Source organism: Carcharhinus amblyrhynchos, chromosome 24 (assembly GCF_965287045.1).
Source record: "Carcharhinus amblyrhynchos chromosome 24, sCarAmb.v2.hapA, whole genome shotgun sequence".
Lineage (NCBI taxonomy): Eukaryota > Metazoa > Chordata > Chondrichthyes > Carcharhiniformes > Carcharhinidae > Carcharhinus > Carcharhinus amblyrhynchos.
Genome location: NC_137347.1, coordinates 20,876,904 through 20,899,375, shown reverse-complemented (window position 1 = coordinate 20,899,375; position 22,472 = coordinate 20,876,904). Strand labels below are relative to the sequence as shown.

General features: G+C 41.9%; 1 protein-coding gene across 3 annotated transcripts in view; it reads left to right on the top strand.

Moving 5' to 3' along the window:
• LOC145357810 (protein argonaute-3) overlaps positions 1-22,472 on the top strand; it is a 158,376-nt gene that overhangs the window by 102,303 nt on the left and 33,601 nt on the right. For all 3 annotated transcript variants that reach the window (XR_013889371.1, XM_080211327.1, XM_080211328.1), the window contains 5 exons: positions 3,964-4,098; positions 8,746-8,833; positions 13,079-13,226; positions 16,624-16,743; positions 18,022-18,144. Coding sequence is in view for 2 of the 3 variants with exons in the window: in XM_080211327.1 (XP_080067453.1) it covers positions 3,964-4,098; positions 8,746-8,833; positions 13,079-13,226; positions 16,624-16,743; positions 18,022-18,144 (614 nt within the window). In the remaining variant the exon portion in view is untranslated. The remainder of the gene's footprint in view (positions 1-3,963; positions 4,099-8,745; positions 8,834-13,078; positions 13,227-16,623; positions 16,744-18,021; positions 18,145-22,472) is intronic.

Genomic DNA, 22,472 nt, shown 5'->3' with positions numbered 1-22,472 from the left:
GGGAAGATTGGACAACCCTGAATGGGAGAAAGAGCACAAGCTAAATGAGATCTCCTCTTCAACTCACAGACCATTCTCCAAATCTTCTGAATTTTAATAACAATAGGATTATTGCCCTTGTCTATCACCAGCTTGGGTTCTGTCATGTGACTGCAAGGACTGATCAACTTCAACATAAAGCCATGTGGAGGTGATCTCCCCTAAATCTATCACACATAAATCCAAGGCGGGAAGGTAACTGGTACATTTTAAGATTTAGCATCCCTAGCCCTCCTATCTGCAACTTAGCTAATTTTAAACAAGGTTTCTTTTCATTCCAAACAAAAAAACTAAATGATCCATAAATTTATTTGATAAGTTTAGCAGACAACAGGTAACACTTGCAGTGGATAAAGTGGCCAACCAGAACAATCATCTTAATCCAGGCAATTCTACCCTGCCAGGAAATCAGTAATGACTACCAATGATGTAAGTTTCACTTAAGAGGCCAATAATGGGCGAGTTAGCCTTGTATTGGTGCCGCAAACTTGAGGTAATAAGAATGCCCAGATAAGTAAATCCCAACAGGGACCATCTAAAGAGAAAACAAGGAGGAGGAGGGGGTCCTCCACTTAATTTGCGCAGGGGCACAGCCTCTGATTTCACAAAATGAATCTTAATGCGAAACAAGACCAAATCCAGCCTCCACCTCAGTAATAGCAGGAGCAGAGACACTTGGCTTGGAGACAACAACATGCCATCATTATGCAAAATTTTGTGCTTCCTATCTCCACTGGACAACCCATAAATTTGGGGGAAATGAGATGCTCTATAAGGACTGAAGTGTCCTCAGCTTGTTGCAACTTATACAAATTGGCATAAAGTCTCTTAAAAGAGTCATTAATATCTTCTGTCCTAATCCTGCTATTTCCCTTGGAGTCCACCACCGAAGCTATCGTCCCAGAGTTCAGTTTGTTCCAAGTAAGAAAAACCAAATGTCCCAAACTGATACAACTTCTGTTCAACAAATTTCAAACTCCTTTCTGCAAATTGGGTCAACAAAGAGTCCAGTGCCACCCTAACTACACCAATTCCTTCAGCTTCGCATAACAAGAATTCCTACAGTACCTGCTCTCCAATTCAGCAAACTGGACCTCCGACTGATACTGCTGCCTAACTACTATTTTTTAAAATTATCTTGGTTAGCACCTGGGGTGATCTGTTTACATTGCATAATTGATTTTTTTTAAAGAATAAATTATTAGTCGGATGTGGCAGGTTGCATAGAATGACAGTAAGCCAGACTTCACTTTGGCAATAGTGATAATGACATGCCAGTTTAGTCCTGAGAAACAAAAAGAGGATCATTGGGCTCTGTCTGGGAACATTGATCCTATCAATTGCTAATTTGTAATTTTGTGGAACTTGTCTTTTTTTATATGTAGAGAATTGGACCCCCAAATAACTCCAGTTTATAACCTTTCCCTAACTGATTCAGATTCAAATTCACTTGCCCAGTAATTGTCGCCTTTGCATCTGTATGATCAACTATCAGCCATAGTAAAGATGTCATAATTCAATGTACGTGATACATAGATGTAGAATTGAGATATAGAAGCACTGCTTTCTGCCATGTAATTGGTCATGTTTAAGTATCAAATGACTAAATTCTTGCTTTCATTTCGAGAGGGCAAAAGCCTGTATATCAGAAGTAAGACATTTAAAAAATAACTTCATTATCACCTCCTATTGAAACCCTCTAATTTTGTCAGACTGTTCGTCAGACAGTAACTCTGTCTTCTGCTGCCTGGACTGAAGCTCTGGAAGTAAATCCTTAAATCTTTGTCTTCATCTCTCTCCTCCTTTGTTAATTCTGAAATGTAACCTCTTTTGACCAAACTTTGATCACCTGTCATTTCTGTGTGCTTTGGTGTCAAATTTTGTCTGTATAAAACTCTTGTGCAGCAACTTGGGACATTCTTATGACATTATAACAATTACACATTCTTATTTTGGTACTATTGCACAGGCACTGGCAGCCTCCAAGTGGCAATTTATGTTGTGTGAGCATTAGCAGACTATTCAAGCTGGCAGGTGTCGCAGCTGATTCCAATCCTAAATTTATCCGTATTTATACACACGTTTTCAACTAGGAGTGACTAAGAAGTAATCCTTAACCTTAAAGAGAAAAATCAGCCCTTTCCTCTCAAGTCCAACTGCATGGGAACAGAGGTAACTTGTAGTGTTAGCAACGGCTGCTCTTGCTGACATTGACTAATCAACATTGACCAGGAATTAAACTTGGGAATGTCTGTGCTGTATAATTTAATGCATTAAGCATTGTCTTTAGCCAACAAATTACCAGAAGAATGATGGGTGCACTGTTATCTACAGTGGTAACCATAGTATAATAAGGCATATTCAGAAGGGACTGGTGGGTATGAAATGCACGCATATTTCAAACAGGATTCTAGAAGTAATTCTTGAAATGTGATTCCCAGTTTTTTGTTTTTCCATCTTGAGAAAAAAAAATTAGGTTTGTGAGACTTTTATATGCATTTGAAGGTTCTTCTATTTTGATGACATCTTTTTGACACAGCTGTATTTACACCTCAGCAGTTCAATGAAGAATGATAAGACAATGCTGACCAATCGGAAAGTCTAAATGTGTTTAAGGTGTTGTGGAGGTTTGCTTAGAAAGAATTAGGGGGGGATGGAATAATACAGCACAGTAAGACATTGAATCCACACGTTCTTTTGAGGAATAATATAGATCATCCCACTCATCCGTGTTTTCCCCATATCCTTGCATTTTTCTCCAAGTGTTTATTCAATTCCCCTTTTTAAAAATATATTGAGTCTGTATCTGCCATCCTATCAGGCAGTGCATTCCAATTCCCAGTTTCATGTTTCTTATTAAGTTATTTCTGATGTTGCCTCTGGTGCTTTTGCCATCTGTGCCCTCTGCTTAAGAACTCTTCAGATTTTGGAAACAGTTTCTCACTACTTTATTTAAAACTCTTCATGATTTTAAACAGCTCTTTCAAATCTATTCTTAACCTGCTCTGCTTTAAGAGGAAATCTTAGTTTCTCCTGTCAATTCATGTAATAGTAATCCCTCAATCGAGAAGCATTCTCATAAATCCCTTCTGTTTCAGGCCCAGAAGTGGGTATACTTCTCCAGCTGGGATCAAACTGGTATTTCTTAGGTTTAGAATTAGTTCCTGGGTTTTACTGAGAGAATCCAGGATCCCATGTGCATTATTAACCCCTTTGTTAATCTGTGCTCCAACCCTCAAAAGATTTATGCACCACAAACATCCCTTGTTTAAAACTGCACCACTTAGCTTGTATTATCTCTCCCCATTCTTCCAACCAAATGCATTGATTCATTCTGCATTGAATTTGGCCGTGCCTACCCATTTCACCATATCTTCTTAAAGCATATCACTGTCTGCCTCTCACTGCACGGCGTTTCCGCACGACGCGTGAAACTGGAATTAGAGGGCATGGCCTCAAAATAAGGGGGAGCAGATTTCGAATTGAGTTGAGGAGGAACTTCTTCACACAAAGGGTTGTGAATCTGTGGAATGTCCTGCCCAGTGAAGAAGTTGAGGCAAGGATAGATACATTTTTGAACAGTAAAGGAATTGAGGGTTGTAGTGACCAGTTGGGTAAGTGAAGCTGAATCCACAAAGATCAGCCATGATCTTATTGAATGGCAGAGCAGACTCAAGGAGCTAGGTGGTCTACTGCTGCTCCTTGTTCTTACGTTCTTATTACACTTCCATGTCAATCTGTACATTTTGATATTCCTATACCTTCCCCAGCCCAATTAAAATAATTGAATCTAATTTAAATTGTAGCAGTAGGTCTTCAGCTTCTTTTCATGTGTGCATCCTCGTCTTATAAAGAAAATCCTAGTAATCCCTTTGTGTTGCCATCCCTCTCGTTACAATGTTTTAATTTTTTTCTTCTTTCTAGTTTCTGCCACTGCTTTTTATAAAGCACAGCCTGTAATACAGTTCATGTGTGAAGTTCTAGACATACATAACATTGATGAACAGCCACGACCTTTGACTGATTCCCACCGAGTCAAATTCACCAAAGAGATAAAAGGTAAGTTGCAAACATTTTGTTGACCGATTTGTTTAGTGGAAACTATGGTTGTTTTTGAAATGCTCACGGACTCTAATAATTTCTATGATTGAGTTTGTAATTGGTAGTGGATTTCTCAGTTTTGTTCAGTTTCTTAATCCTCTACAATTTTGGGCTAACATTTTTCGAAAGCTGAGCTAATGGGTGTACTTGCCAGTGAAGGAATGCTAGTAAAAAGCTGTAAAATACAAATAATAAGTAGAAATAACTTGCAGTTTTGTATTTAGTAGAGGTTTATTTGAGAGATCATCTTCTCATTTAGCAGAAACTTGGTTAGCCTCTAGCAATTCTAACTTCCTTGTTTTGTTAATACATTTATAATTTTAAAATCCTTCTACAATCAGCGATGTACTTTTAAAGTTGTGAAATGGCTGTACCAAGAGCGCCATCAACTGGTCACCAATTTCAGTGAAAACGGCATTTCATTAATGCTCGGAATCCTCTAATCCCTCAACCACCATGCAGTATCCCAGGGGAATGTAAGATTGTGCAAAGAAAAATACAGCACAAGAACAGGCCCTTTGGTCCACCAAGCCTGGACCAATTTGCAGTTTCTATCCATTTATTTGCCCCTCATGTCGATCACAACACATCTTGAACATGGTTAACATGCATGCTTCCACCATCTCCACTAGCAGTGTGCTCCAGGCACCCACCACTCTGTGTGAAAAAGTTTCCCAAATGTCTCCCCTAAACCTCTCACCTTTAAACCTGTGCCTTATTGTAGTTGACCTTTTCTATGCTGGGAAAAAGCCTCTGACTATCCACCCTATCAACACCTCTCATAATTTTGTACACTTCTATCAGTAGTCTTCAACTTCAATTGTAGTCTCCATAATTTTGTCCATTACTTCCCCAAAATAACCTATGTTGGAAGGACAGGGAATCACAAGGTAAGAAAATAAGACAGAGACATGGACAAAACAAGACAGGAGATAGGGATCCTCTATCACCTATGTTGTCCACTGTAACACAAAGACAGAACCCTCATGCCAGCAGGTCACTATGAGGAAGGACGTAAGGATTCATTAATCATAAAATATCACTTTCTCCACTAGACCTCGTGTTCACGACGCTAGAAGAATGCCCACCTGGTTAATCAAATCCAGGTTTTGGGTATTAACATTTACTGCTACCTGTTGGGCTGTTTACCTGTGCGATTCGCTGCCCTTGGAGGACCAATTTGCTCAGGATGAGTTCAAATCAATGTTATGCCAGCCTTCTTGTGACTAAATGGCTCCATAAATCTTACGCCATGATGACGGGTTTTGAAATTATTATTCATTCTTGGGACGTTTCCCAATATTAGCGCCTTTATCCAGATGTTGGTGAGGAAAGTGCTACAGGGGTAATTATGCAAGTTATACCTTCTTCATGTTCTGATCTAATGCCCAGGTCATAGATCATATGGTTTCCATGTGGTTTTATTCTTATCCTGCTTCTTTGAACATGGCCTTATGTGATATCCAGCCAGCAACATCCAAAAGACCTGAGCTTCATGAGCACCTTGAACGACAATCTCATGTATAAATGAGGATATCTTGAACTGTCAGTGATGTATCCTGCTGATATGTGACTCCTGGTTTCACTTCCAAAAGTGGCAAAACTTGCCAGTAAATTAGCAGCAACCAATTGCCTTGCAATAATGTGCTATTTCTATTTACACAAGTGAACTTTGTTTAAAAAAAAACTTTACATTGAGTGATAAATATTTTCTGATTATTAAATTGAAATTAGCCATACTTACAAATGTCCAGCATGGAACACACCATAGGAGACCAAAGTACTGTAGAAGCTTAAAAAATAAAATATAAACAAAGTGCAGGAAATACTCAGCAGGCCAGACAGCATCTGTGGAGAAAGAATCAGAATCAGTGTTTTGAGTCCATGATCTGCACTAGTCCTGATGAGGGGTCACTGACCCCTGTGCACAGATGCCACCAGATGTATTGAGCACTTCCAACACTTGCAGTTCCTCTGGAACCAAATTAACCCCTTTTTTCAGCCCTTCCAAAAACCATTCAGACTCTTGTGAGCACCTCATTCCTCTTCAGGAAGAAACCCAGTAGCAGCTGCCTGAGATCTGGTTTGGCACAACATTAAATATGAATTTAAAAAAAACAAGCTAAGGTATGAAGAAAATAAATCAAATGTCAAAACAACAGCCTGATGATTTAAAAATATAACTAATAAAAATGATGATTAGAAAACTTGATTTTCGCGCTAATAAAAACCTTCTTGCCTTTTCGCTTAATAAGCAGAGCAAGATAAAAGACAGACTAAGCTCCAAGTCTTAGTCATCAGAGAAGTGGAAAGGGACTGGGACCAAGCTAAGGACTTGGGTTGAACTACCACAGTGGCGTACGTTCTGAGCTGGCCTCGATGAAAATGTAGAGGCACTTACCTTGTGCTCCTTCCAGGGACAAAAGCAGCACACGTCCAATAATACCCAAACAGAAGTCCCTGAGGAGATTGGCAAGAAAAGGAGGGACTGAAGAATCTGCGCATTCTACTGCGCCAATGATTGCTGCTGTTCAGAATGACAGCAATCATTAGCCACGTAGCTTGTTAATTGGCATGATCTATGCAAATGGATGCTTTGGACATTGAGCATCCAGAATGACAGGTAGTATGATCCTGAACCAGACCAAACCCCAAGCATTTGGTAAGATCTGGTTAGGGATATTTGATTAAAGTAGACAAAGTTTGAAATTCAAGACACTTGATAAGAGAATAAAGCCCTTTCACAGATTCCACAGGTTTTGAGTAAACAAAAATAAACTTTACTACACAAGGTGAAAAAAACAATTTGCAATATAAATCTTACTTTCCACTCGGGAATACTATGAGGTATATGTGACTTAACAGACAAATTGACCAAACTTACTAGACTGCACAACAAATGGCTGATGCAACCATGACAGATTCTACAGATGCCTCAACAAGCCACCCAAGTGTCAGTAAACACTGCAAAGTCAGCCGATCACATTGAAACTCTTTCTCTAGTGCGGAGTAGTAGTCTTCACCTTTGAAGATTGTGCCTTGAAATTCTCTCTATAAGTTGCCCCAATTCGGATAGAGTCACTGGCCCACCTTTTGGTTTCAAATTTGTCTCTGGAGACTGTTTCCCTGGATTCTGCATTCCAGCCCCAACAAGCACTACTTCAGTTCTTCAGTCACGCTGTGTCTAGAATATGGTTGCCCCAGAGCTCTTTGCCCACCAGGGCTGCTCCTGCAAGCCCTCATCATAGTTCATGTGTACATATTGTAACAAACTCTCTGCAGAAAGGAATTGCTTTGAACCTCTTGTAGACTCGAATAATGTTAAGTTGATTATCATTCCTCTCTTGCTGTCAACCTATAGAAATAACCTTTTCTTATTATCAAATCCCTTCATAATTTAAGAAATCTCCAGCGGAAATAGTACCAATACTTCCGTTTCTACTGAAAACAAAATCATTGCCCCTTGCACCTTAGCATTACCTCCTTGGTCTTGTTCTCAAAACCCAAAATGCAATTTATCTTTGTTTTTGTTCCAGGTGCATTGGAACAATCTAGCATTATGTATTTGGCCCTTTTGAGTATTTGTTTACCCTCATTCCTCATTCTCTTAGAAGTATATATAGTCCCATTGTTTCATTTTTATTCCCAAAGAGTCTCGCACATTTTCCAGCATTGAACTTCATTTATCCTGTCTGCCAACCTGCTGGCCACCTCACTGTTTGTTAAACCCCATTCCCCCAAGTTCTTTATCATTTCAATATGACCCTCCCAATACCAAAGCAAATTCATGTGTTTTTTTTAAAGCTGAAGTGGACTGAATACTAACCCATGAGTACAGTACTTCCAGCCCATCACCCAATCAAGTAGCATCTATTAACTCTAGTATTCTGCTTTTTTGTTTATCAGCCAACATACCGCCTATTTTCTACACTTCCTTTTATATCATGTCTGAAGTTTTGTAATAAGCTGTCTTTGTGTCACTATATTGACTGTCTTCTGAAAATCCATACACAAACAGTGGCTTTTAGTTTGGTGTGTTCTAGAGTTGTATTTAATGTGGATTATAATTTCAGCCTGTTTGAGTTAATATGAATGTGCCAGTTATATTCTGTTTTCCTGCCTCAATTAACGAAATGCTGCAGATAAATAGTTCTTATCTGCATAACTGGAGCAACTCCAAAAGAGATTGCAGAACCAAAATTATCATTATTCAGGAGGATGCTAAAATGAAGGTGTGTATGGGGAATATCTAGTATTGAATGCATTTAGATGAATATAGACATGCCGTTTTATGTAGGCAATTGTTGAATTTTCCTGAAAATGGCAGCATTTATGGAATTAACAATGTTGGATTGATTGACAGATTATTCTTTCCTGAATATTTCACATTCACTAAATAACCATGGAAGTGTTTTAATGGGTGAGGGTGTGACCCACAAAGGAGTGAAGTGGAATAAGGGAAATATGTACACAGTTTTTTCATTCATTGGCATTCATTTGAAGTTTGACCTATTAGCAGTCAATCTATTTTCCAATATTGAGTTTACAGTTAAATTGGTTTGTAACAGTTGCCCTTTTTGCCTTCTCCTGACAAACTTCTCACAGGATTGAAGGTTGAAGTAACTCACTGTGGACCTATGAGGAGAAAGTACCGTGTGTGCAATGTTACCAGGCGGCCAGCCAGCCATCAGACGTAAGTAATAAATAATTACAAGTGCTGAAAAATCAAGCAGGAGTGCTTTTCTTGAAAAGCCTTTCTTTTATAAATGATGGTATGAGGTTATCCACTTCGGCAGGAATAATAGTAGGAGGGATTACTATTTAAAGGGCGAAAAGCTGCAGCATGCTACGGTGAAGAGGGATCGGGGGGTCCTTGTGCATGAGTCGCAAAAACCCAGTCTGCAGGTGCAGCAGGTGATCAAGAAGGCAAATGGGATGCTGGCCTTTATAGCGAGGGGAATAGAATATAAAAGCAGGGAGGTCTTGCGGCAACTGTACAGGGCATTGGTGAGGCCACAGCTGGAGTACTGTGTGCAGTTTTGGTCGCTGCACTTGCGCAAGGATATTTTGGCCTTGGAGGGTGTGCACAGGAGGTTCACTAGGCTGATACCGGAGATGAGGGGGTTGGACTATGAAGAGAGACTAAATAGACTGGGTCTGAACTCAGATGAGATGAGGGGGGATCTTATAGAGACGTATAAGATAATGAAAGGGATGGATGGGGTAGAGGTAGAGAGGTTCTTCCTGCTCAGAAAGGGCAGCAGGACTAGAGGGCACAGCCTCAAGATAAAGGGGGAGCAGTTTAGAACGGAGTTGAGGAGGAACTTCTTCACTCAAAGGGTGGTGAATCTCTGGAATTCTCTGCCTGTTGAAGTGGTGGAGGCTACCTTGCTAAATATATTTAAGACACGGGTAGATAGGTTTTTGGTAGGCAAGGGAATTAAGGGTTATGGGGAAAAAGCGGGAAAGTGGAACTGAGCCACTTCAGATCAGCCATGATCTTATTGAATGGCGGGGCAGGCTCGAAGGGCTAGATGGTCTACTCCTGCTCCTACTACTACTGTTCTTATGGTCTGTTCAGACTTCATCCTTTGAATGTTTCAATACAAGTATTCCTTTACTATTAGACAGAACCTTGGGATGGATCTCTATCGCTTCTTAACCATTTTAAAACACTGCCTAGTGGGAACATTGCATGGGTTCTTCAGTATTTCTATGGCAAATAACGGGAGTAGTGAAATTACACAGGCTTGATAGCTGTGCCTGAGCTTTCCAAGTGCAAGAAATCACATTTATAGGAGTGTCAGATTCTTCAACCTATTACATTCCATGGGATTAGGCAGCACATAGGTCATTTTGGGGCTACACCATCTTCTGTTTACTATGGAGCCACCATCATCAATGATATTACCAGAGATCTTGATCAGTTTCCTTTCGAAGTGGTCACTTTTGCCCATTAGCATTTCCTTTCTGGGTCTCCAGTCATTATTGTGGGTCGGAGTCATCCCCTCATGGCTAGAAGTGATCTTTGCTTTATATACTCATAACAATGCCACAATATTAAACATCTTTCGATGCACCAGATTTTATTTCTTGCTACTTTATGTTCAAATGCCGTTGCAAACTTCAGAAGATTATATCTGTCTTTTCTAAGAAATGTATAGCTCTTGTTCAACCTTTGTAAGAAGTTATAAATTATTTTATTGTAATTGCCATATATGCTGAGTAAAGTCACATGTACAAATGAAACTTAATGTTTATAGGGAGAAAGGTTATTAAGAGCGTAGTATTTCATATTGGCAAGCACACAATCAATTTAATCATAGCCCTTGAAACACTAGAGAAACTCGTATGGTTTGCCATTCTTAATGATCCAGTTTCTTGCATAATTATTGCTGTACAAAGTAAGGATTATAAGGATGTTTAATTTTTGATGTGAAATTGGAAGAAAAGGCTAGATTCACAAAGACGCTTGAGAATGTAGGAACTTTTTTTCTGGATGTTATCCAATGATTAGATAAAGACAACTCTTTGCTAGTTGCAGTTAGTTGAAATGACAGTTCATTTTTTGGTGGATGTGGTGGCACAGTACGAAACTGTTCATCAATTGGCATTCCACTCGAAGCTGTAAGGGCACCAGGTGTAATAACTTGAAAAAAATGTAGCATTCACATTGGTTTAGATTCCTGCTCTGAGGTTGGGGTTATGGATTGATTAATAGAACATAGAACAGTGCAGCACAGTACAGGCCCTTCGGCCCTCAGTGTTGTTCCGAGCTATGCCCAAACCCAAGATCAAGCAAGTCCTCTCCCTATAATTCTGGTGTGCTCCACGTGCCTATCCAATAACTGCTTGAAAGTTCCTAAAGTGTTCGACTCCACTATCACAGCAGGCAGTGTATTCCACACTCCAACCACTGAGTGAAGAATCTACTTCGGACATCCCTCCTATATCTCTCACCATGAACCTTATAGTTATGCCCCCTAGTAACAGCTACATCCACCCAAGGAAATAGTGTCTGCATGTCCACTCTATCTATCCCCCTCATCATATTGTAAACCTCTATTAAGTCACCTGTCATCCTCCGCTCTAAAGGGAAAAGCCCCAGCTCTCTCAACCTTTCCTCATAAAACCTACCCTCCAAACCAGGCAGCATCATGGTAAATCTCCTCTGCACTCTCTCCGTGTTCGTGCATTTTCTGAAGGAGGAATGCCTATTGATGTGCAGTGCCAAAAATGGTGCCGTCTCTAACAGCAGTAGCAGTCCTCACTCATCTTAATAAACACAACAAACGTTGGGAGAAAGATTGGCACAAGTTAGATGAGTTTGAGGAATGAGGAAGACTTGAATAAAAAAAGCTATGCAAGTGTGAAAATGAAACCGAGAACTGTTGCAATCTAAGTAGTCGGGGTAATATTTTTAGAGGCACACAATTGTATATCAGTTGTGCCATTTCTGGACTTTTCCACTGTTCCCATGCTAACTTGCCATAATTCATGGGATATTATAATTGTAAAACAGGAAATTGAAATGAATCATTTCCTTTCAATAGAAAAAGGATTGGAAATATCATATGGCAGCAGTTTAAGTGCATTTTTGAATATACAAAGATGGTACAAAATAGCCATACGAGTACCTCTATTCTAAATAACAAGTTTTCCTCAAATTTTGGCATTCTGTTAATCTGATCACTGAGGATTTTGGTTGGCACTAAAAGACCAATTTGGAATATTGATGTAGTGGGGTCAATCTGAAGGCCACAGCTGTGCAAATCTTATTTTATGCATATAGATTATGCAAATTAAGATTGAAATTCATTAACTTCATTAAGTGTGGAAATATGGGCCAACATTGTCCAATCCCATGGTGCTAAAAGTTAGTGCAGCGGGCCAGGAAAATCCCGCGGCAGCCAATGTTTGTGCACATTTGAGTCTCCCAGCACTGGATTTCCAGCAGCATCTGCTTTGTGCCGGAAATCGGTGAGGAGAGGCACAGACCATGATTATTTACATATAATTTAAATGAAATTAGTGAGACTGAAGTCTCCGGGCCCACGAGCCTTTCCCTCCTCACCAGAGTGTTTCACTCCAGTGGGAATTACACTGGCTCCCCATATTCAGTGAACTAGTGGCCTCACCCCACTGGAGTGAAGGGGAGGGCAATCAGGACCCCCCAGGGGGTTGGTGATGTCCCCTGGGCATGGGCACCCTGACGGTGCCAGCCAGTGCCCCTGACACTGCCTGAGGCAAAGTGCCAATACCCAGAGGGCACCTTGGGACTGCCAGTCAGGCATGGGGCAGTGCCAAGTGGGAGGGGCATGTGGGGACAGGGCCTGTGGGGGTGAGGCCTGATAGGCAGGGCCTGGGGGGCTTTCAGTAGAGTTGGAGGGTGCCACTGCTATTCTGCAGCTGGGATCAGTCAGGGTGGGGGAGACTGGAGGAGAGAGTACTGGAGATCATAGGGTGGTAGGAGTCAGGGCTGGGTCTGGGAATGGTCAAGGCAACGGCTGGGCAGTAGGGAGAATGGCAAGCCAGCGTTGTGGGGCTCACAGGACTGGCCAGCAATCGGTGAGATTCAGTGCGGGGCTACTGCGCATGCACCGATTTTGGCACTGACAGATCGGCACATGCGCAATGGCCTGCTCGGTCTGCTAATTTCAATCTCTCCTGTGGGAATATTCCCCACCCCCTGAAATTTAATCATACACAAGCTGGTGGCTTCTGCAGTGCACAGAATGTGCGAGATTCTTGTCTAAACTCCCACTGAACAAACCCGCGTGAATCACTCCAGTTTTCACGCGAATTTGACACAGAATTTTTTTGGGAGAATTCCACCCATGGTTTGGTTGTGTTTTACATTGATTTCTGCCAGTCATATATTACCTGATCCATGACTTAGCTGCAAACCAGTACTGAACATTATTCTGTTGCTTTCCAGGTTTCCCTTGCAGCTGGAAAGTGGACAGACTGTGGAGTGCACTGTAGCGCAATATTTCAAACAGAAATACAACCTTCAGCTAAAGTACCCACACTTACCCTGTTTACAGGTGGGACAGGAACAGAAGCACACCTACCTGCCACTTGAGGTGAGGGATGAATGCAAGGGAATCATTCTTACTCGTGAAATTTAGTGAATATAGTATAAACTTTGGATTCATTGGAGTGCCATTGTGCACTTGAATGCTGAGTTTTTAATTATGTAAATGAAATCTCCTTGAATCTCCAAATCTTTAATTAAAAATGTGCAATCATCCAATAGCATAGAGACTTAGACTATGGGTAATTAAACTTGGGTAACTTCGTTCTGCTATATCAATAGAAGCTGTGGCATTTAATGCTTATTTAATAGAGTTTCTACAAACTTGGATATGGGGGGAAAAATTTTCAATTTTCTTCCTTCTTTCAAGGCCAGAAACTGTTCCAAACAAATCAGCAACCCTCTGGTACCTCACCTCAGAGGCAATTTGTGTATGAGCCTTGATGGTGATTGTATCTTACCGGCTGTAACAGAAATTTGAGTTGCAGCCAGACTGGACGTCTGGTTAATTGCTGTCAACTGTTATCTAGATCAGCAGTGCTGAGGCCTAACTGCAAGCCAAAGACTTTCTGATCTAATATAATACAACAGAATGGTGTCTTATTCACTAATACATCAGAAGGTATTCATGGAGTTTAAATTTAGCTGCTGGATTTGTGTGTTTAACATAGTGAAGTATTGCTATAGTAGTTCTCCCCTTTTATATAATGAACCAGCATTCACATATATATAACAATGTTTATTTATTATAAACCTTCAATGAGTAATACATTGTATTCTATATGTACATAACATATAGCAAGAGAGTATGTTCAAATATTGTTGCTTCAAATTGTTCAACTGTCTATACCCAAGTTTAGAATCCTACAGTACAGAAGGAGACCATTCGGCCCATTGAGCCTGCACTGACCACATCCCACCCAGCCCTGATCCCCATAACCCCATGCATTTACCCTAGCTAGTCCCCTGACACTAAGGGGCGATTTAGCATGGCCAATTCATCTAACCCGCACACCTCTGAACCGTGGGAGGAAGCCAGGAATCAAACCCAGGTCCCTGGCGCTGTAAGGCGACAGTGCTAACCACTGTGCCACCATGCTGCCCCGAATACCTGTTTAATACCTATTTTTGTACATGTGTGCAATTATTTGCACCTTACAAGAAACTGAAGCTGAAATTAAATTTGTAATTTGCTCTTTTTGCATCAGGTTGGTCATGTAAATATCTAGATTATGATTGGAATATTTTCCTGAATGAATTTTTGAAGATCAACAAATATTTGTCCTTTCCAGTTGGTTGAGGTAGAGGTTGGACAGACTGTGAAGGAGGAATATTTGCATTTATGTACTGCCTTTCAAAACCTCAATGGCTCAAAACACTTTACAGCTAATGAACGGTTGTCGTTATGATAATATAGGAAGTCTGCACGTGGCAACGTCCCACAAACAGCAATGAGATAAATGTCAGATAATCCTTTTTTCAGAAATGTTGATTGAGCGTTGAATACAGGCCAGGTTATCAAGGAGCATTCCCCTGGCCATCTTCTAGTAGTGGCCTGGAACCTTCAAGTTTATCTGAGAAGGCAGTCGGGGCTTTTGATTAGCATCTAAACCAAAATTGACACCTGCAATAGTATAGTACTGAGAGTTCAGTTCTTTCTCAGTACTGCATTAAAAACAAAAGGAGAGCCACTGTGACAAATGGACTGTTTTTTTTCATGTTTCTTGAAGTGTAATTGGAAAACGTGCTTATTGAGAAATAATCATGAAAATCCTGTCTGTCGTTGTGGGTTACAGTGTTAGGAAGTATCAGAATCACAGAAACGTAATCACAGAATCTTTACAGTGCGGAAGGAGGCCATTTGACCCATCAAATGTGAACTGGCTCTGTGAAATAACATTATGTTCTTTCTTATCTCCATAACCATGCACATCTTTCTTTTCAGGTAACAATTCAATTTCCTTTTGAATACCTCATTCAAACCTGCCTTCAATACCCTCCCAGGAAGTTCATTCTAGATTCTCTCTAATTTCACCCTCTGGGTGAAAAACTTTTTTCCTCACATCACTTCTACTCCTATTGCCCATTATTTTGAATTTGTGCCTTCTATTTCTTGATGTACCCTGTCCATACCTTTCAGGATCTTGAATACCTCTATCAAGTCTTCTCTTGGCCTCTTTTCTCCAAAAACAGACCCAACCTCTCCAGTCTATCCTCATAGCTACAGTTGCTTATCCCTGTTGTGAATCTCTGCTGCAGTCTCTCCAATGCCTTCACATCCCGTCCTCAGGTATGGCACCCAGATGAGACCCAACCAGTGTCTTATACTAGTTCAACGACCTCTTTAATAGGGGCATTGAGTACAAGAGTAATCAAATCTAGTTTACTATATGCTTTATTAACTGCTCTTCCAATATGTCCTACCACCTTCAATAATTTGTATATATATGTACATGCATTCCTGCAGATCATTTAGAGTTTCATCCCTTATTTTGTACTGTCCCTTGAATTCCTGCACTACCTGCCTATTTCCTCTAGATTCTCTGGCAGTCACCCAGTCCCTCTCCGCCAATGTGTTTCTTAGCTGTGATGTAACCATCTCTCTAAACATACTACCTATACAATTCTCAGCCTTGTGAATGCACCACAGTGACTCCAGACGCCACTCTAGTTATGTGACCCAGAGCTCATGTTTCTATAACTGATGACACTTCCCGCAGATGTAGTCATCGAGGGCACTTTGTGCCTGCACAACCTCTCACATCCTGAAGGATGCACATTCCACATGGCCGAGCTGCACTGACGTATCTTGAACTTTTTTTCTCACCTGTCACTAACCAGTTTTCTCTGTGCAGGTGTGGAAATGCCTATATTTACCAACCAATCAACAAAATCACTTTTGGGTTTTATCTGTAAACACCTGGCTCTCGCATCTCTTTATGTAGTTCTCTCATAATCCCAAAATTCTGTTGTTTGACCTGCAAGTCAGTTTTGGAACCCAAAGGACAATGTTTATTAATTCCGGTAACTCACTATAGTCAGTATTTATTTTGCAAATATGAGCAGAATTTAGTTTAAAATCACATTGAATAGTATAGCTATATATTTTGATGTCAGTAGACACTCGGGTGCAAATAGATATCAGTTTTCAGGCATTAGACACAATGGTTTTGTCAAAGATATCAGTCAGTCATGTTTAATGTTTTATTTTAGTAGCATTGTATAAATCCTATCTGCAAAGCATATTTCTTTAAAGTGTAGTGAATCGTGATCGTAATTCTACCACAATCTTTAACATTACCTGCATATAGTTATAATGGTGACATTTCAATTGAGTACCTGCACCAAATTGGTTATTGCTGTGAAATGATAGTTCTAGTATGTAAATATTAATGACGTGGGAAAATTGCTTTTTGTGTTTCCACTGACGTTCCACTTTTGATTAGGTGTGTAACATTGTCGCGGGACAGCGTTGTATCAAGAAACTGACAGACAATCAAACTTCAACAATGATTAAAGCAACAGCACGGTCAGCACCTGACAGACAGGAGGAGATCAGTAAGCTAGTGAGTGTTGGATTATTTCTGCATGTAATCCAGATTTCTGTTATAACTACCTGTAATTTCAATGTATTAGGTGGGATAGTTTACACACTGGAATTCTTTAGTTTGGCACAATCCTAGCTCTGCATTTCATTGAAGAAATACATTTTGATATATTCACGAAAACGTGGTGATTACAGCAGCATTTTCAATTTTCTGTGGTGGTAATTTGATACTCATGTCTAGAATTCACGTTAACAACATAAGAAATAGGAGCAGGAGTTGAGCCTGCTTCATCGTTCAATACAATCATAGCTGATCTTTAGCATCAACTGCAGTTTCTTGCCCTCTCTTCATATCCCTTGATTCCTTGAAAAACCAACAATCTATCTAATTCAGCCTTAAATATATACAACAATGAAGCGTCCACAACCTTTGGGACCAAGAGTTTGGAAGATTCAGAACTCTTTCAGGGAAGAAATTGCTTCTTGCCTCAGTCCTAAGCAATGGTCTCCTAATCCTGCGAGTGTGCCCCCATGTTTTGGATTCCCCAGCTAGAGGAAACAATCTCTGTACATACCCTGTCAAGCCCTTTCTGAATCCTATATGTTATACAGACAGTGCAGTGGCACAGTGATTAGCACTGCTACCTCACAGCGCCAAGGACCTGGGTTCGATTCCTGGCTTGGGTCACTATCTGTGTGGAGTCTGCACATTCTTCCCATGTCTGCGTGAGCTTCCTCCGGGTGCTCTAGTTTCCTCCCACAGTTTAAAACACATGCTAGTTAGGTGCATTGATCTGAACAGGTGCCAGAGTGTGATGACTAGGGGAATTTCACAGTAACTTCATTGCAGTGTTAATGTAAGCCTTACTTCTGACTAATAAATAAACTTTAACTTTAATGAGATCACCTTCCATTCTTCCGAACTCCAGAGAATATATACACAATTTACTCAACCTCTTGTCATAGGGTAATCTCCTTGGCCTTGCTTTGGCTTCTCCACATCCAAGCACTTCTTGTAAAATATTCATCATCCCTTTGCCCTACCACAACCACCTTCCTCAAATTTCTGAATTTGCACGTCAAAATCCCCCTCCCATCCAGTCTTAAGCTCCAGGCCATGACACCTAATGGTGATTTTAACCTTCAACTGAATTTTTCCCCCTGTGTCCTTGTCCCATTAATCTCTCTCAACTGCATTCAAATAATCGACCACCTTACTTTTGGTCTTTTTATTATACATACTCTCAAAACATTTAGTTTTGCCCTTTGATGAGTATTTCATTATTTTTCTTTTTAGGTAAAAAGTGCAAACTACGACGATGACCCTTTTGTTCAGGAGTTTCAGTTTAAAGTGAGAGACGAGATGGCTCATGTAACCGGGCGTGTGCTTCCAGCTCCCATGCTGCAATATGGAGGGAGAGTAAGTCGTATGCTTGTAAATGCTATAATGAGTTAACAATTTTATTTGATCCCGAGCCATTGGAAAATAATTGTTTCTAAAGTTCGGAATGTTAGCGTTTTATATTATCTAGGAGAATTTCACAGTAAATTTATTGCAGTGTTAATGTAAGCCTTACTTGTGACTAATAAGTATATTTTATACTGCCAACATTATCTGGTGATGGGCATCAAATACAGCAATGCTGTAAACTGAACTTGCTAGTGAATTTGATTTCTGTGCGTTTATGATTTGGTACATTACTCAATGGCCAAAGATTCCTCATATTTGTTTGCTCATCAATATATCAACTGACCACAAGGTGAAGCCTTCCATTGTTTGCTGGAGCAGACGAGTGAAGGAACAGAGAGAGAGCTAAGATTTTACCTGTTAAAAACCTGTTTAAATTAAGTTTAAAGCACTTTGTTCTTTGTAGAACTTTTTAAAGCATTTATTTATTGTATTTACTGCTTTAAGAATTCTGAGGGAGTGGTTAGCAGGCAGTTGTGGGCCATCAGCTTTAAATCAGCGCCAGGTTTAAAAGGAGGCCTGGTGTAGACAGCGAGCAGCGGAGTGAGTGGGAAGCAGAGTGAGCTACTAGGGCTTAATATCAAAAAGGGCTGGAAGGAAAAAAGGCCAGGTGAGTTCGTTCGAAAAACAAAAAAAACAAAAAAATTTTTTCAAAACTACTACAGTGAATAATGGAGGGGCATGTGATGTGTGGTTTCTGTATGATATGGGAACTGATGGACCCTAGGGTTCATCCCAGTGACCATGTCTGCAGTAAGTGCAGGTTGCTAGAGGAGCTCCAGCTCAGGGTAAATGAGCTGGCCTCTGAGCTACAGACACTGAGGCTCATCAGGGGGAGAGATGGTGCCATTGTCAATGGGGTGCAAGTGACATCCACCCCCCCTAGACTGGCTAACTCTAAGGGTCAGGGACAAGAGGGGGCTGCTGGGAGGAGGAAGGGGGGTGAGGAGCGGAGGCCTCAGCCTCTTAATCTGCATAACAGGTTTGAGGTTCTTGCTTCCAGGCTGGACGAGAACGAGGGCGGTGAGGTTGATGAGCAAACTGCACATGGTACAGTGCTGCAGCAGGACATAGGCAAAGAGAAGAGGAAAAGGAACGTAGTAGTGATTGGGGATAGTGGGGTGAAGGGTATTGACACTGTCCTTTGTCACAATGACAAAGTGCACAGAAGGGTGTGTTGTCTGCCTGGTGCTCGGGTCCGGGATGTCTCATCTGGGCTGCAGAGGAACCTGGAGTGGGAGGGTGAGAATCTGGTCATTGTGGTACATGTGGGTGCCAACGACGTAGGCAAAATGCGAACTGAGGATCTGGGGAGGGAGTATGAAAAGCTGGGAATGGAATTAAAAAGTAGAACCGACAAGGTGGTTATCTCTGGGCTACTGCCTGAACCGTGTGCAGATGGGCGTAGGGTTGACAGGATTAAGGAAGTGAATGGGTGGCTCAGGGATTGGTGTGGGAGGAATGGGTTTGAATTTATGGGGCATTGGCACCAGTATTGGGGTAGGTGGGACATGTTCGGGCGGGATGGGGTTGGTCTGAACCGTGCTGGGACCAGAGTGCTGGCGAATCGAGTAAAGAGGACTGTAGACAGGGCTTTTAAACTAATTGGGGGGGGGGTGCGAGGGTAGGTGACCTTACGAGGTCTAAAGTTAAGGAGAGGGTACAGGTAAGGGAAGAGGCCGAGGATGTCCCAATAATAGAGGGAGTAGGGGGCGTGAGTATGGTTGGTGGCGTTCCGGCAAATAGGGTCCAGGTGAAGGATGGGTTGAAAGCACTTTATCTGAATGCATGAAGCATTCGGAATAAAGTGGATGAGCTGATGGCGCAGATCGACACAAATGGATACGATCTGGTTGCCATTACAGAGACATGGCTGCAGGGTGACAGGGACTGGGAGCTGAATGTACAGGGCTATCAAGTGTTTAGGAAGGATAGGCAGGAGGTAAAAGGGGGGGGCGTAGCTCTGCTGATTAAGGATAGCATCACGGTGGTAGCAAGGGATGATATTTGGAGCAAAGGAGGAAAGGGTAGAATCGTTGTGGGTGGAGATTAGGAACAGCAAAGGGAGGAAGACGCTGGTGGGTGTCGTCTATAGGCCCCTGAATAATGATCTGGAGGTGGAGCGGGCTGTTAACGCGCAAATAAGTGCGGCGTGCAGGAATGGGATGGCCGTAGTTATGGGGGATTTCAATCTGCATATTGATTGGTCGACCCATGTTGGACGTGGGGGGCTCGAGGAAGAGTTCTTGGAATGCTGCCGGGATAGTTTCCTCGAACAGTGTGTGTTGGAGCCGACGAGGGAGCGAGCTATCTTGGATCTGGTGCTATGTAATGAAGCGGGTAGAATTAGGGACCTTGTGGTGAAGGATCCTCTTGGGGAGAGTGATCATTGTATGGTGGAGTTTCTGGTGCAGATGGAGGAGGAGAAAGTGGGTTCCCGGACACGCGTCCTTTGTTTCTTTGTTTGAATAGAGGGGAATACGGTAGGATGAGAGAAGAATTGGCGAATGTGGACTGGGAGAGCGCGTTGGAGGGAGGGTCTGTTGAGGAGCAGTGGAGGATCTTTAAGGAGATCTTTCTTGGTGCTCAACGGAAATTTATTCCAATGGTCAAAAAGGACCGTAGGAGGAGAGGTAATAAGCCGTGGATAACGAAGGAGGTGAAGGAAAGTGTTAAACTAAAAGCGGAGGAATTTAGAGTAGCTAAGAGTAGTGGGCGAGAAGAGGATTGGGAAAGGTTTAAATGTCAACAAAGATTGACAAAGAAGTTGATAAGGAAGGGTAGGAGAAACTATGAAGCTGGGCTAGCGCTTAATATAAAAAAGGATAGCAAGAGTTTTTATAAATATATAAAAAGGAAGAGGCTGGCTAGGGTGAATGTTGGTCCTTTAGAGGATGAGAAAGGGGAGCTAGTGGTAGGGGATGGGGATATGGCTAAGGTATTGATTAACTTTTTTGTTTCTGTCTTCACGGAGGAGGACGTGAATAATTTGCCGAGTGTTAGCGATGGAAAGGTGGTAGGACTGGAGGGTCTTAATGACATTACTGTTACTAGAAAGGCGGTGCTCGACAGACTGGAGGGGCTGATTGTGGACAAGTCCCCAGGACCGGATGGAATGCATCTGAGGGTTCTGAAAGAAATGGCGGAGGTGATTGTGGATGCCTTGGTGGTTATTTTCCAAACGTCGCTGGATTCCGGGGAAGTGCCGGATGATTGGAAAACGGCTAATGTTACGCCGTTGTTTAAGAAGGGTGCCAGGCAAAAGGCGGGGAATTATAGGCCGGTTAGTTTAACGTCTGTGGTGGGTAAAATGTTAGAATCTGTCATTAAGGAGGAAATTGCGAGGCATCTTGAAGGGAATTGCTTGATAGAGCAGACGCAGCACGGTTTCATTAAAGGGAAGTCGTGTCTGACAAATTTACTGGAGTTCTATGAGGATGTGTCTAGGGCGGTGGATAGAGGAGAGCCGGTGGATGTGGTCTTTCTAGATTTTCAGAAGGCGTTTGACAAAGTGCCTCACAAGAGGTTATTGCAGAAGGTCGAGGGACATGGAGTTGGGGGTAGGGTGTTAGCGTGGATAGAGGATTGGTTGTCAAATAGGAGGCAGAGAGTAGGGGTCAACGGGTGCTATTCGGATTGGCGGATGGTGACTAGTGGAGTGCCCCAGGGGTCGGTGCTGGGGCCTCAGCTTTTTACCATTTATATAGATGATCTGGAGGAGGGAACCGAGTGTAGGGTGTCGAAATTTGCTGATGACACCAAGATTGGTGGAACGGCAAATTGTGCGGAGGGTGTGGAGAGTCTGCAGAAGGATCTAGATAGGCTGGGCGAATGGGCCAGGAAATGGCAAATGGAATTTAATGTTGGCAAGTGTGAAGTGGTCCACTTTGGTAGGAAGAATGGTAGGAAGGACTATTACTTACGGGGCAAAGAACTGCAGCAGGCGACGGTGCAGAGGGACCTCGGGGTCCTTGTGCATGAGTCGCAAAAACCCAGCTTGCAGGTGCAGCAGGTGGTCAGGAAGGCGAATGGGATGCTGGCCTTCATAGCGAAGGGGATTGAATATATAAGTAGGGAGGTCTTGCTGCAGCTGTATAGGGCATTGGTGAGGGCGCAACTGGAGTACTGTGTGCATTTTTGGGCGCCGCACCTGCGCAAAGATATTTTGGCCTTGGAGGGAGTGCAGAGGAGGTTTACTAGGCAGATACCGGAGTTGAGGGGGTTGAGCTATGAGGAGAGGCTGAATAAACTGGGCTTGTACTCGTTAGAGTTTAGAAGAA